Source organism: Alosa sapidissima, chromosome 14, assembly GCF_018492685.1.
Source record: "Alosa sapidissima isolate fAloSap1 chromosome 14, fAloSap1.pri, whole genome shotgun sequence".
In the NCBI taxonomy this organism is placed as follows: domain Eukaryota; kingdom Metazoa; phylum Chordata; class Actinopteri; order Clupeiformes; family Clupeidae; genus Alosa; species Alosa sapidissima.
This window is the reverse complement of record NC_055970.1, coordinates 17,081,993-17,100,223: the sequence shown is the minus strand read 5'-3', so window position 1 is coordinate 17,100,223 and position 18,231 is coordinate 17,081,993. Positions and strand designations below refer to the sequence as shown.

The 18,231-nt window shown below is 41.3% G+C and overlaps 2 protein-coding genes and 1 long non-coding RNA gene across 3 annotated transcripts; 2 read left to right on the top strand and 1 right to left on the bottom strand.

Moving 5' to 3' along the window:
- Positions 1 to 2,722: 2,722 nt before the first annotated feature.
- LOC121682485 (mucin-5AC-like) lies at positions 2,723 to 8,120 on the top strand. The gene is made up of 2 exons (XM_042062643.1): positions 2,723 to 7,954; positions 8,062 to 8,120. Exons 1-2 carry the CDS (start codon positions 3,130 to 3,132, stop codon positions 8,118 to 8,120), a joined length of 4,884 nt encoding a protein of 1,627 aa, XP_041918577.1. The 5' UTR covers positions 2,723 to 3,129.
- On the top strand, positions 8,052 to 14,180 carry LOC121681179 (intestinal mucin-like protein). The gene is made up of 18 exons (XM_042060766.1): positions 8,052 to 8,245; positions 8,337 to 8,514; positions 9,018 to 9,265; positions 9,399 to 9,582; positions 10,019 to 10,202; positions 10,331 to 10,509; positions 10,607 to 10,676; positions 10,768 to 10,898; positions 11,052 to 11,089; positions 11,373 to 11,541; positions 11,984 to 12,070; positions 12,173 to 12,213; positions 12,369 to 12,491; positions 12,651 to 12,749; positions 13,061 to 13,189; positions 13,515 to 13,557; positions 13,721 to 13,832; positions 13,923 to 14,180. The coding sequence occupies exons 1-18, from the start codon at positions 8,129 to 8,131 to the stop codon at positions 14,125 to 14,127; spliced, it is 2,337 nt and encodes a 778-aa protein (XP_041916700.1). The 5' UTR covers positions 8,052 to 8,128; the 3' UTR covers positions 14,128 to 14,180.
- On the bottom strand, positions 11,260 to 16,299 carry LOC121681204. Its single transcript, XR_006022021.1, has 3 exons — positions 16,257 to 16,299; positions 13,756 to 13,845; positions 11,260 to 11,505 (listed from the first exon to the last, which is right to left on the bottom strand). It is a non-coding gene; the product is annotated as an uncharacterized LOC121681204 (long non-coding RNA).
- Positions 16,300 to 18,231: the final 1,932 nt, after the last annotated feature.

Sequence of the window (18,231 nt, the reverse complement as noted above, 5' to 3'; positions counted from 1 at the left end):
ACTACACCTGGCACTGATGGAGGAGACTCTGTATCAATTTCACAACTCGTTAATTCTGGACGTATCAGTTGTAAACAGCCAACAGAAGTTGAGTGCAGGGCTAAGTTGTATCCAACATTGACACTTTCCCAGTTGGGCCAAGATGTGATTTGCAATCCATCGGTAGGACTTGTTTGCCTGAACAAAAACCAGGGAAATAAGCAAGTGTGTTTCAATTATGAAATCAGAGTACGCTGCTGTGGACCATGCACATCCACTACCACTACAACACCCACAAGTACATCAACTCCCTCTACACCTACAACTTCGACAACAACCTCCATGACAACTACAACCACTAAAAGAACCTCGACACCTGTAACAACGACACTGTCAACTTCTACAACTACATCAGTCCCAACAACAAGTCCTTTATCCAGCACAACGCCTTGTACCTGTGAGTGGTCTGACTGGATTGACCAAGGACCTACTACACCTGGCACTGATGGAGGAGACTCTGTATCAATTTCACAACTCGTTAATTCTGGACGTATCAGTTGTAAACAGCCAACAGAAGTTGAGTGCAGGGCTAAGTTGTATCCAACATTGACACTTTCCCAGTTGGGCCAAGATGTGATTTGCAATCCATCGGTAGGACTTGTTTGCCTGAACAAAAACCAGGGAAATAAGCAAGTGTGTTTCAATTATGAAATCAGAGTACGCTGCTGTGGACCATGTACATCCACTACCACTACAACACCAACAAGTACATCAACTCCCTCTACACCTACAACTTCGACAACAACCTCCACGACAACTACAACCACTAAAAGATCCTCGACACCTGTAACAACAAAACCGTCAACTTCAACAACTACATCAGTCCCAACAACAAGTCCTTTATCCAGCACAACGCCTTGTACCTGTGAGTGGTCTGACTGGATTGACCAAGGACCTACTACACCTGGCACTGATGGAGGAGACTCTGTATCAATTTCACAACTCGTTAATTCTGGACGTATCAGTTGTAAACAGCCAACAGAAGTTGAGTGCAGGGCTAAGTTGTATCCAACATTGCCACTTTCCCAGTTGGGCCAAGATGTGATTTGCAATCCATCGGTAGGACTTGTTTGCCTGAACAAAAACCAGGGAAATAAGCAAGTGTGTTTCAATTATGAAATCAGAGTACGCTGCTGTGGACCATGCACATCCACTACCACTACAACACCCACAAGTACATCAACTCCCTCTACACCTACAACTTCGACAACAACCTCCATGACAACTACAACCACTAAAAGAACCTCGACACCTGTAACAACGACACTGTCAACTTCTACAACTACATCAGTCCCAACAACAAGTCCTTTATCCAGCACAACGCCTTGTACCTGTGAGTGGTCTGACTGGATTGACCAAGGACCTACTACACCTGGCACTGATGGAGGAGACTCTGTATCAATTTCACAACTCGTTAATTCTGGACGTATCAGTTGTAAACAGCCAACAGAAGTTGAGTGCAGGGCTAAGTTGTATCCAACATTGCCACTTTCCCAGTTGGGCCAAGATGTGATTTGCAATCCATCGGTAGGACTTGTTTGCCTGAACAAAAACCAGGGAAATAAGCAAGTGTGTTTCAATTATGAAATCAGAGTACGCTGCTGTGGACCATGCACATCCACTACCACTACAACACCCACAAGTACATCAACTCCCTCTACACCTACAACTTCGACAACAACCTCCATGACAACTACAACCACTAAAAGAACCTCGACACCTGTAACAACGACACTGTCAACTTCTACAACTACATCAGTCCCAACAACAAGTCCTTTATCCAGCACAACGCCTTGTACCTGTGAGTGGTCTGACTGGATTGACCAAGGACCTACTACACCTGGCACTGATGGAGGAGACTCTGTATCAATTTCACAACTCGTTAATTCTGGACGTATCAGTTGTAAACAGCCAACAGAAGTTGAGTGCAGGGCTAAGTTGTATCCAACATTGACACTTTCCCAGTTGGGCCAAGATGTGATTTGCAATCCATCGGTAGGACTTGTTTGCCTGAACAAAAACCAGGGAAATAAGCAAGTGTGTTTCAATTATGAAATCAGAGTACGCTGCTGTGGACCATGCACATCCACTACCACTACAACACCCACAAGTACATCAACTCCCTCTACACCTACAACTTCGACAACAACCTCCATGACAACTACAACCACTAAAAGAACCTCGACACCTGTAACAACGACACTGTCAACTTCTACAACTACATCAGTCCCAACAACAAGTCCTTTATCCAGCACAACGCCTTGTACCTGTGAGTGGTCTGACTGGATTGACCAAGGACCTACTACACCTGGCACTGATGGAGGAGACTCTGTATCAATTTCACAACTCGTTAATTCTGGACGTATCAGTTGTAAACAGCCAACAGAAGTTGAGTGCAGGGCTAAGTTGTATCCAACATTGACACTTTCCCAGTTGGGCCAAGATGTGATTTGCAATCCATCGGTAGGACTTGTTTGCCTGAACAAAAACCAGGGAAATAAGCAAGTGTGTTTCAATTATGAAATCAGAGTACGCTGCTGTGGACCATGCACATCCACTACCACTACAACACCCACAAGTACATCAACTCCCTCTACACCTACAACTTCGACAACAACCTCCACGACAACTACAACCACTAAAAGAACCTCGACACCTGTAACAACAACACTGTCAACTTCTACAACTACATCAGTCCCAACAACAAGTCCTTTATCCAGCACAACGCCTTGTACCTGTGAGTGGTCTGACTGGATTGACCAAGGACCTACTACACCTGGCACTGATGGAGGAGACTCTGTATCAATTTCACAACTCGTTAATTCTGGACGTATCAGTTGTAAACAGCCAACAGAAGTTGAGTGCAGGGCTAAGTTGTATCCAACATTGCCACTTTCCCAGTTGGGCCAAGATGTGATTTGCAATCCATCGGTAGGACTTGTTTGCCTGAACAAAAACCAGGGAAATAAGCAAGTGTGTTTCAATTATGAAATCAGAGTACGCTGCTGTGGACCATGCACATCCACTACCACTACAACACCCACAAGTACATCAACTCCCTCTACACCTACAACTTCGACAACAACCTCCATGACAACTACAACCACTAAAAGAACCTCGACACCTGTAACAACGACACTGTCAACTTCTACAACTACATCAGTCCCAACAACAAGTCCTTTATCCAGCACAACGCCTTGTACCTGTGAGTGGTCTGACTGGATTGACCAAGGACCTACTACACCTGGCACTGATGGAGGAGACTCTGTATCAATTTCACAACTCGTTAATTCTGGACGTATCAGTTGTAAACAGCCAACAGAAGTTGAGTGCAGGGCTAAGTTGTATCCAACATTGACACTTTCCCAGTTGGGCCAAGATGTGATTTGCAATCCATCGGTAGGACTTGTTTGCCTGAACAAAAACCAGGGAAATAAGCAAGTGTGTTTCAATTATGAAATCAGAGTACGCTGCTGTGGACCATGCACATCCACTACCACTACAACACCCACAAGTACATCAACTCCCTCTACACCTACAACTTCGACAACAACCTCCACGACAACTACAACCACTAAAAGAACCTCGACACCTGTAACAACGACACTGTCAACTTCTACAACTACATCAGTCCCAACAACAAGTCCTTTATCCAGCACAACGCCTTGTACCTGTGAGTGGTCTGACTGGATTGACCAAGGACCTACTACACCTGGCACTGATGGAGGAGACTCTGTATCAATTTCACAACTCGTTAATTCTGGACGTATCAGTTGTAAACAGCCAACAGAAGTTGAGTGCAGGGCTAAGTTGTATCCAACATTGCCACTTTCCCAGTTGGGCCAAGATGTGATTTGCAATCCATCGGTAGGACTTGTTTGCCTGAACAAAAACCAGGGAAATAAGCAAGTGTGTTTCAATTATGAAATCAGAGTACGCTGCTGTGGACCATGCACATCCACTACCACTACAACACCCACAAGTACATCAACTCCCTCTACACCTACAACTTCGACAACAACCTCCATGACAACTACAACCACTAAAAGAACCTCGACACCTGTAACAACGACACTGTCAACTTCTACAACTACATCAGTCCCAACAACAAGTCCTTTATCCAGCACAACGCCTTGTACCTGTGAGTGGTCTGACTGGATTGACCAAGGACCTACTACACCTGGCACTGATGGAGGAGACTCTGTATCAATTTCACAACTCGTTAATTCTGGACGTATCAGTTGTAAACAGCCAACAGAAGTTGAGTGCAGGGCTAAGTTGTATCCAACATTGACACTTTCCCAGTTGGGCCAAGATGTGATTTGCAATCCATCGGTAGGACTTGTTTGCCTGAACAAAAACCAGGGAAATAAGCAAGTGTGTTTCAATTATGAAATCAGAGTACGCTGCTGTGGACCATGTACATCCACTACCACTACAACACCCACAAGTACATCAACTCCCTCTACACCTACAACTTCGACAACAACCTCCACGACAACTACAACCACTAAAAGATCCTCGACACCTGTAACAACAAAACCGTCAACTTCAACAACTACATCAGTCCCAACAACAAGTCCTTTATCCAGCACAACGCCTTGTACCTGTGAGTGGTCTGACTGGATTGACCAAGGACCTACTACACCTGGCACTGATGGAGGAGACTCTGTATCAATTTCACAACTCGTTAATTCTGGACGTATCAGTTGTAAACAGCCAACAGAAGTTGAGTGCAGGGCTAAGTTGTATCCAACATTGACACTTTCCCAGTTGGGCCAAGATGTGATTTGCAATCCATCGGTAGGACTTGTTTGCCTGAACAAAAACCAGGGAAATAAGCAAGTGTGTTTCAATTATGAAATCAGAGTACGCTGCTGTGGACCATGCACATCCACTACCACTACAACACCCACAAGTACATCAACTCCCTCTACACCTACAACTTCGACAACAACCTCCACGACAACTACAACCACTAAAAGAACCTCGACACCTGTAACAACAAAACAGTCAACTTCAACAACTACATCAGTCCCAACAACAAGTCCTTTATCCAGCACAACGCCTTGTACCTGTGAGTGGTCTGACTGGATTGACCAAGGACCTACTACACCTGGCACTGATGGAGGAGACTCTGTATCAATTTCACAACTCGTTAATTCTGGACGTATCAGTTGTAAACAGCCAACAGAAGTTGAGTGCAGGGCTAAGTTGTATCCAACATTGACACTTTCCCAGTTGGGCCAAGATGTGATTTGCAATCCATCGGTAGGACTTGTTTGCCTGAACAAAAACCAGGGAAATAAGCAAGTGTGTTTCAATTATGAAATCAGAGTACGCTGCTGTGGACCATGCACATCCACTACCACTACAACACCCACAAGTACATCAACTCCCTCTACACCTACAACTTCGACAACAACCTCCACGACAACTACAACCACTAAAAGAACCTCGACACCTGTAACAACAAAACAGTCAACTTCAACAACTACATCAGTCCCAACAACAAGTCCTTTATCCAGCACAACGCCTTGTACCTGTGAGTGGTCTGACTGGATTGACCAAGGACCTACTACACCTGGCACTGATGGAGGAGACTCTGTATCAATTTCACAACTCGTTAATTCTGGACGTATCAGTTGTAAACAGCCAACAGAAGTTGAGTGCAGGGCTAAGTTGTATCCAACATTGACACTTTCCCAGTTGGGCCAAGATGTGATTTGCAATCCATCGGTAGGACTTGTTTGCCTGAACAAAAACCAGGGAAATAAGCAAGTGTGTTTCAATTATGAAATCAGAGTACGCTGCTGTGGACCATGCACATCCACTACCACTACAACACCCACAAGTACATCAACTCCCTCTACACCTACAACTTCGACAACAACCTCCACGACAACTACAACCACTAAAAGATCCTCGACACCTGTAACAACAAAACCGTCAACTTCAACAACTACATCAGTCCCAACAACAAGTCCTTTATCCAGCACAACGCCTTGTACCTGTGAGTGGTCTGACTGGATTGACCAAGGACCTACTACACCTGGCACTGATGGAGGAGACTCTGTATCAATTTCACAACTCGTTAATTCTGGACGTATCAGTTGTAAACAGCCAACAGAAGTTGAGTGCAGGGCTAAGTTGTATCCAACATTGACACTTTCCCAGTTGGGCCAAGATGTGATTTGCAATCCATCGGTAGGACTTGTTTGCCTGAACAAAAACCAGGGAAATAAGCAAGTGTGTTTCAATTATGAAATCAGAGTACGCTGCTGTGGACCATGCACATCCACTACCACTACAACACCCACAAGTACATCAACTCCCTCTACACCTACAACTTCGACAACAACCTCCACGACAACTACAACCACTAAAAGAACCTCGACACCTGTAACAACAAAACCGTCAACTTCAACAACTACATCAGTCCCAACAACAAGTCCTTTATCCAGCACAACGCCTTGTACCTGTGAGTGGTCTGACTGGATTGACCAAGGACCTACTACACCTGGCACTGATGGAGGAGACTCTGTATCAATTTCACAACTCGTTAATTCTGGACGTATCAGTTGTAAACAGCCAACAGAAGTTGAGTGCAGGGCTAAGTTGTATCCAACATTGACACTTTCCCAGTTGGGCCAAGATGTGATTTGCAATCCATCGGTAGGACTTGTTTGCCTGAACAAAAACCAGGGAAATAAGCAAGTGTGTTTCAATTATGAAATCAGAGTACGCTGCTGTGGACCATGCACATCCACTACCACTACAACACCCACAAGTACATCAACTCCCTCTACACCTACAACTTCGACAACAACCTCCATGACCACTACAACCACTAAAAGAACCTCGACACCTGTAACAACGACACTGTCAACTTCTACAACTACATCAGTCCCAACAACAAGTCCTTTATCCAGCACAACGCCTTGTACCTGTGAGTGGTCTGACTGGATTGACCAAGGACCTACTACACCTGGCACTGATGGAGGAGACTCTGTATCAATTTCACAACTCGTTAATTCTGGACGTATCAGTTGTAAACAGCCAACAGAAGTTGAGTGCAGGGCTAAGTTGTATCCAACATTGACACTTTCCCAGTTGGGCCAAGATGTGATTTGCAATCCATCGGTAGGACTTGTTTGCCTGAACAAAAACCAGAGAAATAAGCAAGTGTGTTTCAATTATGAAATCAGAGTACGCTGCTGTGGACCATGCACATCCACTACCACTACAACACCCACACGTACATCAACTCCCTCTACACCTACAACTTCGACAACAACCTCCACGACAACTACAACCACTAAAAGATCCTCGACACCTGTAACAACAAAACCGTCAACTTCAACAACTACATCAGTCCCAACAACAAGTCCTTTATCCAGCACAACGCCTTGTACCTGTGAGTGGTCTGACTGGATTGACCTGGGACCCCCTACATCTGGCACTGATGGAGGAGACTCTGTATCAATTTCACAACTATTCCATTCTCAACGTATTGGCTGTGAACATGCTACACAAGTTGAATGCAGGGCCAAGCAGTTTCCCAATTTGCCACTGTCAGAAGTAGGCCAGGATGTGATATGTATTCCATCTGTTGGGCTTGTCTGCTTGAACAAAAACCAAGGGCTCCAAAAGATTTGCTTTGATTACGAAATCCGAGTGCAGTGTTGTGGACCATGTCCAACAACAACAACAACAACTAAACCTACAACCACAACAATGACTACAACAACAGAAACACGCCCAACATCTGTGACAACTCCATTAACTTCAACTAGTAAAACTGTACCTACATCTACTACCCCATTTACTGTGATTACTGGCACAACCAGCACCCATGTTACACAACCTCAGTGTACTGGATGTGAACTCCAAAATGGAACAATTTCCCCACCAGGCAAGTGTTTTCATTATTTATATATCAAGCACAAACTGTATGTGATCACTTCTGTACATTGTTTTTTAACTAAAGTTCATTTTCTACACAGATTCTGTTATATATAGTTATACCGATCTTGGTGGATGTACTTACTTTGCCCATTGCCTTAAAAACTGCACAATAAAGAAGGGCATGTTATGTAGCCCCACCAGTGCTCCATCCACAACTCCTTTGACTTTAACGACTCCAACACCTTCAACGACTATTTCAACTTCAACAACTCCTTCTCTTGACTGTTATCCTAGAAAGGTATTACATCAATTAAATCAGTCTGTTCATTTTCATGTAAGGATTTTGGACTGTCAATAGACGGGCTGTTTTTTTTATTATGTCTGTGCAGAATGGAGAAACTTGGGTATCCGCCACCGATAAGTGTATGCTAGAAACATGTTTCAATGGTGAAATCATCAAGCACCTTAAGAAATGTCCAACTCAACCACCGCTTTCATGTGCGAATGGCCTCCCTCCAAAGACAGTTCCTGATGGATCAGGCTGCTGTTTCAAACAGGAATGCCAATGTGAGTATTTCCAAGTCAAAATAAAATCAGTTAATGATAATAATCATTATCACCCAAAGAGAAGAAGTATTATTTTCTGATTGGCTGGTACGGTGGCTATTCATTTTGTACAATGAGACACCTATGAAGTAGATTTGGTAAAAAAGTTCCATCACCGTTCCATATCAATGCTTCGCAACAATGGATTTTTTTCCTGAACTGAACTTGAATTACCCCTTGGGGATCAATAAAGTATCTATCTATCTATCTATCTATCTATCTACAAGTCGGCTTCTTTTTAAACTGAACTGCTTGTTTCTTTTGCGTGCTATAAATGCATGACCATATACATATTGTGGCATCTCTGCCTTGTCCATTAATTCTGTTTATTGTTATCCCTTGCATATACTAGGAAAAGCTGGGTTGTGCAAACTTTCTTAGAAAATGGTTCATACAAGCTGTAATATTGTTATTATATATCCAAAACCAATGACTGACATAATTCATACTTCGTATCTATTTAGGTCACTGCTTTGGCTTCGGGGATCCTCATTATGTGACATTTGATGGAACATATTATGGTTTCCAAGGAAATTGCTCTTATATATTGGTTAAAGAGATCAAACCAATATACAACTTCAGCATCATCATTGATAATGTGTATTGTGACGCACCAGATGGTCTTTCATGTCCTAAATCACTGACTATTCACTATAAATCATTTGAAATTTTTATGAGTCAAGAGGTCTCTCATGGAATAGTCACAAACTTGGTAAGAAAATCTTTTTCTTTGGATTCTTTTCAAATCATCTAATCCTTCGATATTTTTAAAAACACATCTGTTTAAAAGTACTAAATGTAGAGTGCGTTTCATAATATAAACTGTTGTTTCCTTTTTCTCATAGATTTATGTCAATCACAAGCGCATCTACCCAGCTTACAGCAACAGTGACTTCCAAGTCACAAACAATGGCATTGAAGCCTTAGTGGTAATACCTGCCATTGGCGCACAAATAATGTTCTCTGGGCTGCAGTTCAGTGTTGAACTCCCTTGGAGTAAATTTCACGGCAACACGGAGGGACAGTGCGGTAAAAACAATTTTTAATTGTTGTTCAGTAGTAGCACTTGTAATGATACATTTGGCAATCTCTGGAAGAAGACAGAGGAATTGTCTTAAACCCCTTGCTCCTTGCTCGAGAAGTTCTCAGAGTAGATTACAAGCTGTTTTATTGGCAAAGGGAGGCTTGACAAACTATTAAATACAGGGGCCAATAAATATAAAAAAAGTAGCTTCCTTTCGAGTTTGGGGAGTTCCTCATTGGTTGCATTATGACACAGTAGTGACAACTTGGCAGAAGTAAAATTTTATACCTCTTTTTACTCAGCTTTCCCAGGGATACCAATAAATGTGTATATATTTTCATTTGTACCCCATGGTCAAGTATGACCCTTACGTCCATTTCCCAAACATGCAGCACATTTATCCTCTGACAAAATTCAAATATGTTCTCTTATTTGTCACAGGAACATGTGACAACAATAGGACAGATGACTGCCTCTTGCCCAATGGAAAAATTGATCCATCTTGCCCAAATATGGCCCACCAGTGGAAGGTTAATGATAGCAACTGCCCAGTACCCCCACCCACGATCCCACCTTCCACCTGTCCACCAGAAACTTTATCCATCTGTAAAATCATTGCAAGCAAGTAAGAAAGTGATAAAGTAAATGACACATCATGTCAAAAACATGAATTTATTTATTTTTGCTATATTTTTAATCAGTGGACTAAATCTGAAATGTACTGTTGCTGACTGTGACGTGTCTCCTGCCAAGGGTCTTTGAAAAGTGCCATGAAGTGGTCCGCTATGAGCCATTTATTGAGGGATGCGAGTTTGACATATGCTATACGAAGAAACCTTCTATTGGTTGTGCCAGCCTTCAGTCTTATGCTCAGCAGTGCGCTTTGAATGGCATTTGCATTGACTGGAGAGGTGCCACAGATGGAGTGTGTGGTAAGATTTGTAGAAATCTATTTTCTAATCTCACAGCTGAAATTATACCTTCACTCTGCTGATTTTACATCTTTTAATATGTGCCTTGTTTACACAGATTTTGAGTGCAATGCACCCCTGGTCTACAAGCCCTGTGGTCCACAAGTTCCACCAACTTGTGATAAATGGTATACTGAACTAATGTGACTTGAGTGTGTTTAAAATATTTATAAATATAAATAGGAAATCATCTCATTTGATAAAAAAATTCCCAATTAGGTATAATTTCAGATTCATTGAAGAGAAAACTGAATTCACTGCTTTGACATCCATGAGATGGGAGGGATGCTATTGTCCAGATGGAACTACTTTGTTGGACCATGAAACTAATGAATGCGTTTCACCCTGTGGTAAGAAAATGATATGAAATATGTTAAACATCTGGTTTTATTTCAAGCAATTCACAACATAGATGCATGTTGTTGTATGTAATAAAGAAATGATCAGGGTGCAATCTGTGTGAAAGATGTTATTTCTAAATTCTAAACATTTTCTTTTTTAAGGGCCTTTATGCCGCCTACCAAATGGAGAGTGGAAACAGGTAAAGACAATTCTCCTATATTATAGCACTTTATATCTCAGATCCTTTTCTCTATGAACAGAAAACAACCGTGATATGCCTGTACACATTAACCGTGAAAACAAAATGCACAAATGTGTGCTTGTTGAAAAATAATCATTTATTTAACATGGATTTTAGGTACATGTTTTTGAGACACACAACCCTACCTGACTTTAAATGTCTGAACAACATTGAATTAGTTCATTATACATTTTCTGTTACTTGCGCTTGTGCTCTGACATGTTCTTTATTGTTAAATCAGGGTAATTCAACTTGGATCAGTGGCTGTGATCTTTGCACATGTGACGCAGACGATGAAAGAGTCTACTGCAATCCTTTACCATGCCCATCTGAGTCCCCGGTCATCTGTGATCAGCCTGGCCAGATTAAAGTGCCTGAAAAAGTAGGATGTTGTGAAATAGACAAATGTGGTAAGTAACCACTGACAGATGTTGACAGTCGTTGGTAGGGAAACAATGCAAGTCCTTAAAGAACCTTATATGTTTTTGTAGATTCAAGTTGCAAAACTAAGTTCCCTTTCTTTTTGACAATAACTTAAAATAACAACAAAACCCAGACAACAAATACTGTAGTAGTGAAAAAGTGAAAAAGACTTGCACACTGCCTTTGATCAAGATGCCTGAAGAAGATCGTAAGATCGAAACGTTGTGTCTTTTTTCTATTAAAAGTTGAGTCGTTCAAAGGCAGTGTGCAAGTCTTGTCACTTGTATACCCTTTTTAATTTGGCACCTGCTGAAACATTTTTGGATGTGCGCACTTCATAGTATGCTTTAACAAATACTGTAGTACACATGTTAACACAGAGAATTTAGAACAAGTAATTTGAACATGCCTGTGGTTTTGTCATTATAGTATGTGATGTCACCACATGTCCAACCCACTCTTGTCCCATTGGCTACATTCAAGAGACTGAAGTGGGGGCATGTTGCCCTAAGTGTGGTAAGCATTTATCTAGTGCAAAATGTCTAGCTCTACAAGTGTTGCTTCCCCATGGCAAAAGTTAACTGCAAAACGTATTTGTGTTTTTTATCAACTTTTCAGTTCCTAAACCTGTTTGTGTATACAACAATACGGAATACTTGGTAAGAACTCGCATGAAATCTCATGTCTATGCATTCATGGTTAGCATTTAGCATAGAACTTATTGTGTCGTCACATTACTTGGTAATATACAAGAAAAAAAACCTACAAATCTGAATGATTTTTATATTAATTTCTGTTTCCTGTTCTATTACAGCCGCACAGCAGTGTGCCTATGAGACATTGTGAAACCTGTCTGTGTAGTGACAAACTGGAAAATGATGGCAGCTTACACAGGATCGAATGTGAGCCTATTACATGTGACACTTACTGTCCACAGGTAAGAGGCTTCCTACATACAGTAGTCAAAAAATCAACAGTGAAGTTGTAGGAATTTAAACACACACACACACACACACACACACATTTGACCTGAGCTGAATTTTCAAAATCATTTTGGAGGCATGCTGAGTATGTTATGATGTCTTCTCTTCCTAAGGGCTTCGAGCCAGTTTTGCCACCAGGAGAATGCTGTGCAAAGTGTGTGCAGACCATGTGTGTGGTTGTGTATTCAGGAAACCTCACACACTCTATTCCTGTGAGTTAATAACCAAAATATTATATGTTGCTGCCAGCCAATATCAAAGCTGTGTATGTAATACATTATGCAGTGAGGAGTTCATTGGGCCGAGTTTGGGGCATTATTTTGTGATAAAGAAAGAGAAGGATGTGGAAGCAAAGGAAGAAAATTGTGTTTTCTCTTAGTAGTAAGAAAATGCAGGACTTTGCAGGATGCAGGATGTTTTCAATGCAACTAGTTTTGGTATAATTCAGGTAAATGTATACTCAAGTGCACCCACTCACAAACAAAACTAAACACTATTATATGGACTTTGTTGTTTTTGACAGGTCAATGGTATCTGGAGTCCACCTGGGAACAAGTGTGTAAAGTATGAGTGTGTGAAGGTCGGGAGCACGTTCATCACTATGGAGGCCAGAACACTCTGTCCTCCCTACAACCCCAATGACTGCATTCCTGTAAGTGTGGAACGAGTAAATGTGAATAGGCAATTTGATCATGTTTGAGCCATACATTATAGAGAAATTAAATAGTTAAATGTAACCAGTGTGTAGACTTAAGTAAATAATCTTATTACGATATGGGAAAACATATACACTAGATAATCTTGCAATTGTGTAGGTGCCCCAATCAATAATGTAACAACCAGGGAGAAGGCTATGCTATTTAGTTTGTACACCATCATCACATACTGCCAGTCACTGGTATTATGATCTTCGGGTGTTAGCATCACTTATATATTGACCTTATTTTGTATCTTCTGTACTTATGTGATCTGTACAGGGGACAGAGGTCATTGCACCTGATGGTTGCTGCCATTTATGTGGTAAGTTGTTTTAAGGTTTTATTGTCATCAGATATTGTCAGTAACTGTAAATGTACAAATCCACTGGAAGATGTTAAATATTAATAGGATAGGATTAATAGGATTTTCTTTGGCTTGTGAGAGCAATGCTAAAAGCTGCCTGTCTGGTTTTTTTTTTCTATAGTAAGAAAATGCAACCGGACAACGGAATCTACATACCTGCAGCATAATGGCTGCACATCCTCCCAGAAGGTTGACTTGACAACTTGTCAAGGTCTTTGTCCAACATTCTCTTGGTAAGTAGCAGATCTGCAGAACAAAGCAGATCTTGCCAAAGCTATAGTAACAATAACTTAATTTAACACTTTCCATATGCTGTCTTTCAGGTTCTCTCTGAGTACAAGCACGTTTCAGCGCTCATGTTCCTGTTGCCAGGAGATTACCACTAGCAAAAGAGAGGTGGAGATGGTCTGCCCTGATGGCTCAAAGTTCAGTTATTCATATAACTACATTGAGCAATGTGGCTGTCTTCAGTCAACATGCACTACCATGGAAAAAACAGTGACTAAAAGGCTACGAAGAAGGCGTTAATGAGTTAGCGCTAGTACATCTCACCTCTTAATACAAATCACTTTCTCTATTTATGTCACACTGTTAAAGTAATCTGTAGTTTTAGCATTTTTATGGAAGTATGTGACTGTATGTATCTTCCTAAATCGAATAAAAATTAGCATGTATGTATGATTGTGTCCTAATGTTATTATCATGTTCGATCATTTTGCGTGTAACTATAAAACAGTTGTTAGCAGTTACTTGTAACTTGGATGGAAACCTTTCACCTTTTATCACCTTTGTGCCAAACCACAGATAACCATTTATCGCTATTATGTAATTTAGTTGAATTATGACAGATCCATCATAGATTGCCCTTTAACATATAGACACTAGCTATTATAACAACACCCACTATTACATCAACTCCCTCTACACCTACAATAACATCGACAACAACCTCCACAACTACAACCACTGAAACACCCTCGACACCGGGGGCCTGTACTACGAAGGGAACTTAACCTACCCTAGATGTAGATGAGTTGAAATAATTAAATTGCCTATTTTGAGTTCATAGAAATGCCTACAGATGCAACACAATTTAGAACTGGGCATATAGATTACAGAAATAGGATAATTGAATGTTTAAGTAGCCCCCATTGACTGATTTAGTGTATGCCTAATCCTGTGAACATTTCAGATGCAACACCATTGCCAAACGCACATGGCAGCAGGTGAAAATGAAACACAAACACATTATTCAGAATAGTAGGTTTATATAGTTATAGCTTGCATTAATATTTCCTAATTATGAAAACATGTAGGCCTAGTAGGCTATAGCCTTCACTTGGCCTCTGTTTTACAGCTAACAAGAAAAGGGTGTCTTTGAACACTACTGTAAGGCACCAGAGTGTTTTACAGTAGCAGAGGAGTTGGCCATGGCAAATAATAGTGGAGCTCCGAGCAGGTTTGAGATGCAGCGTAAATTGCCATGGCAGCATAGCTCGGTTTAAACCTATCCACCTTTCGTAGTACGGGTTAATCGGGAAGTTACGCCAGACGTGATCAAGTTACTCTTGAAGTTACCCAGATAAGCCAGTAACCCCGCTTCGTAGTACAGGCCCCTGTACCAACAACGGCGTCAACTTCAACTACCCCATGACCACAACAACATCTACTACATCTACCAACACAGCACCGTGACATCTTCAACACCCAGTACACCTATCCCAATCTGTACCTGTGAGTGGTCTGACTGGATTGATCTCGGTCCCCTGTCACCTGTGGGGTGTACTACGAATCTCGATTAGTGGGTTAGCGAGGTATGTTGCGCTCAAAGCCAGGCTATGCTGTGACACGAAAGTGGATCTGTTTTAGTGTCGCTATATCACCATGGTATCTTATGCTGTCAACCAAACCTGGTCGGGAGGAGGTTATGTGCTAAGTTATAGCTCAAATCGTGTAATCTAACGCACACTGACCAATCAATTGTCTTAAAAACGAAGTTCTCTCACGTGTAGGATTCTGTCATATATCTGACAGGTGGAGCTCCGCCTCTACTAACATTTTGGATCTCGAATGCGCTTTAATAGTGCTGTGCGTGCAAATATCCCACTATGGACGTGCATACCATACAACAACTGATGACAATTGATTTATTTGATGCTATAGGTTAGACACAAAAAATGACCGCAGTGTAGATTAAGCTATAGCTCATGAATGCGGAAGTAATTGTTTTTAAATAGAGGCGGTCTTGTGCGTCTCCACGTTACACGATTGGCCAAAGTCATCCCAACACCGAGAACGCGCACAGATCTGAGCTGAAAGCCTAGTTTGACAAATATATCACATAACTGCAATCGTAGTATAACTTAACGTATACCCCTGAGTGAAGGCTTTGTCAAGCCTCGATATGTCTACATAGCCTAGATATGTCTAACGTGCTTCGTAATATACCTCACTGGCCCTGATGGATATACCATAGGTTGCCAGTTAACATATAAACATTAGTACAATAATTACATTAATTAATTGCTGTGACAGTGCAGTCCAGAAAATAGATGCAGCAGCAAACATGAGAGGTTTTGTTTTTATGTAGACTACTTTTATTAGCCAAAAATCCCCACAAATGTGCACAAGATACAACATAATCCACATAGACATACCTGAGAACACAGAGAGACTCTCATCAGTTCACTCCTCCTTCAGCTCTCCCTCTCTGAGGACCTTCCTGTCCTTTTAAAGCCCTGCACTAATTGCAGCTAGCTCCTCCCCCTGTCCAACGGAAGGCGTACTCATTAACAATCTACTTGCTGGCCCCACTCTGAATGAGCACAATCGATCAATTGGTAAAGCACTATGGTGCGATGTGGGGGTGCCAAAACCCCACATCGTCACATGCTGACTTGCCATAAATGCCATAGATCCAGTTGCCCTCACAGCAATGATAAAATAAACATGTTGACCAGAGTGTAGCTTAACTAGAGTCTAATGGTTTCTCAGACTGAAAAAATAAATACATTTATAAACAGATTATTCATAACTTTTCCACTGCACTGACAGTTAAAACTTCATTGCCGGCCAGTTTGACTTCCAAGTGTTTCTCAGCTCACCAGCTGAATCAAGGCAAGAGAAAGATATGTTTCACTGTGTTTATATATATACTGTGTATATATATATATATATATATATATATATATATATATATATATAATAGTATATAAGTATACATACTTTTTTGATCCCGTGAGGGAAATTTGGTCTCTGCATTTAACCCAATCGGTGAATTAGTGAAACACAAACAGCCCACAGTGAACACACAGTGAGGTGAAGCACACACTAATCCCGGCGCAGTAAGCTGCCTGCAACAACGGTGGCGCTCGGGGAGCAGTGAGGGGTTAGGTGCCTTGCTCAAGGGCACTTCAGCTGCGGCCCACTGGTCGGGGCTCAAACTGGCAACCCTCCGGTTACAAGTCCAGAGTGCTAACCAGTGGGCCACGGCTGCCCCAAACCAATTCTTGGTAGAATATGAAAATGTAGAGCTTACTATACCATGATCAAATACAACCACTTTGACCCCACTCACCAATATCAGAGAGCAGAGACTCTACATTATACCCAAGACAACTGCTCCATTGTACACTAATGTGACACATGAACAGTTAACAAAACAATAGCAAATAATTGTAATGGAAAAAGCAAAAAAATGACAACAAAATTCTACAACAACCTGGCCCTGAAAATCATGAGTTTAATACATACATATCAAGCCAACTAAATAAATTAGTTATATAACATGTACTAAATAAATTATACATAATATGAAATAATACATATTACCAATAACACCAATTCCTTTCCAACATTGGATTGATTTAACAAGCATGGATCTACAACTTGTCACACTTCTTTCCTTCATCTAATGAAATGCTAACAGTCACTCCGAGGGCCATAGCATCTCCTAAACACTCCACACGAAGTTGCTGGCATGTGTGAGGTTACAATGACGTTTTTATGGGCAATAAGTATACCCATCTTGGTATACCTCTTGAAATGTCAATGACAAGAATTCATTAACTTTTCTTGCTGACCACAGACTCAGAGTTTAATCACAGTTCAGCTACATGCCTCATACGTGAAACCACAGTGTATATACATATTCATATAACGTAAATAATTGAAACATTAACAAAACTGACCTTTACAAAAAAACCTCTTTGAATCATCATAGTCCATTTAATCTGTATTTACACAGTATCAGTCATTGCAGCTTGTTTGATTTGCAACACTAGGCCATTGATTCTAATACTGCATCCTGTATCCAGTTAACACCAAAGAGGATCTAGAGCTTCAGCTGTTTACCAAGAGCTTTTGAAATAACGAATTCATACCTCAGAGGGGGCCAACCCACAGAACGTCTGACAAGAGAGCAACTAAATGTGCAACCCTAGGCCAATGGCTTTGACAAACTATGTGGTCAAAGGTGTGTGCAGAGCACACAGCCTCTGGTTAGACATTGAGCAATGGTTGTGTAAGGTGATGCAGAATGCTGAATTTAATTCAACATCTTTATCACTAATGGAAGCAAGAAACCCTGAGAGAGAAAATACACTGATGCCTGATGATCTCAATGAATCAAAC

What these genes read in the sequence shown, in the direction of transcription:
- LOC121682485 (XM_042062643.1), top strand. Translation starts at nt 3,130, where the DNA reads ATGACAACTACAACCACTAAAAGAACCTCGACACCTGTAACAACGACA. An exon ending in TGGAACAATTTCCCCACCAG is followed by an intron (nt 7,955 to 8,061) that starts GCAAGTGTTTTC and finishes TGTTATATATAG; the next exon opens with TTATACCGATCTTGGTGGAT.
- LOC121681179 (XM_042060766.1), top strand. Translation starts at nt 8,129, where the DNA reads ATGTTATGTAGCCCCACCAGTGCTCCATCCACAACTCCTTTGACTTTA. An exon ending in TGAATGCGTTTCACCCTGTG is followed by an intron (nt 10,899 to 11,051) that starts GTAAGAAAATGA and finishes TTCTTTTTTAAG; the next exon opens with GGCCTTTATGCCGCCTACCA. An exon ending in CAAATGGAGAGTGGAAACAG is followed by an intron (nt 11,090 to 11,372) that starts GTAAAGACAATT and finishes TTGTTAAATCAG; the next exon opens with GGTAATTCAACTTGGATCAG.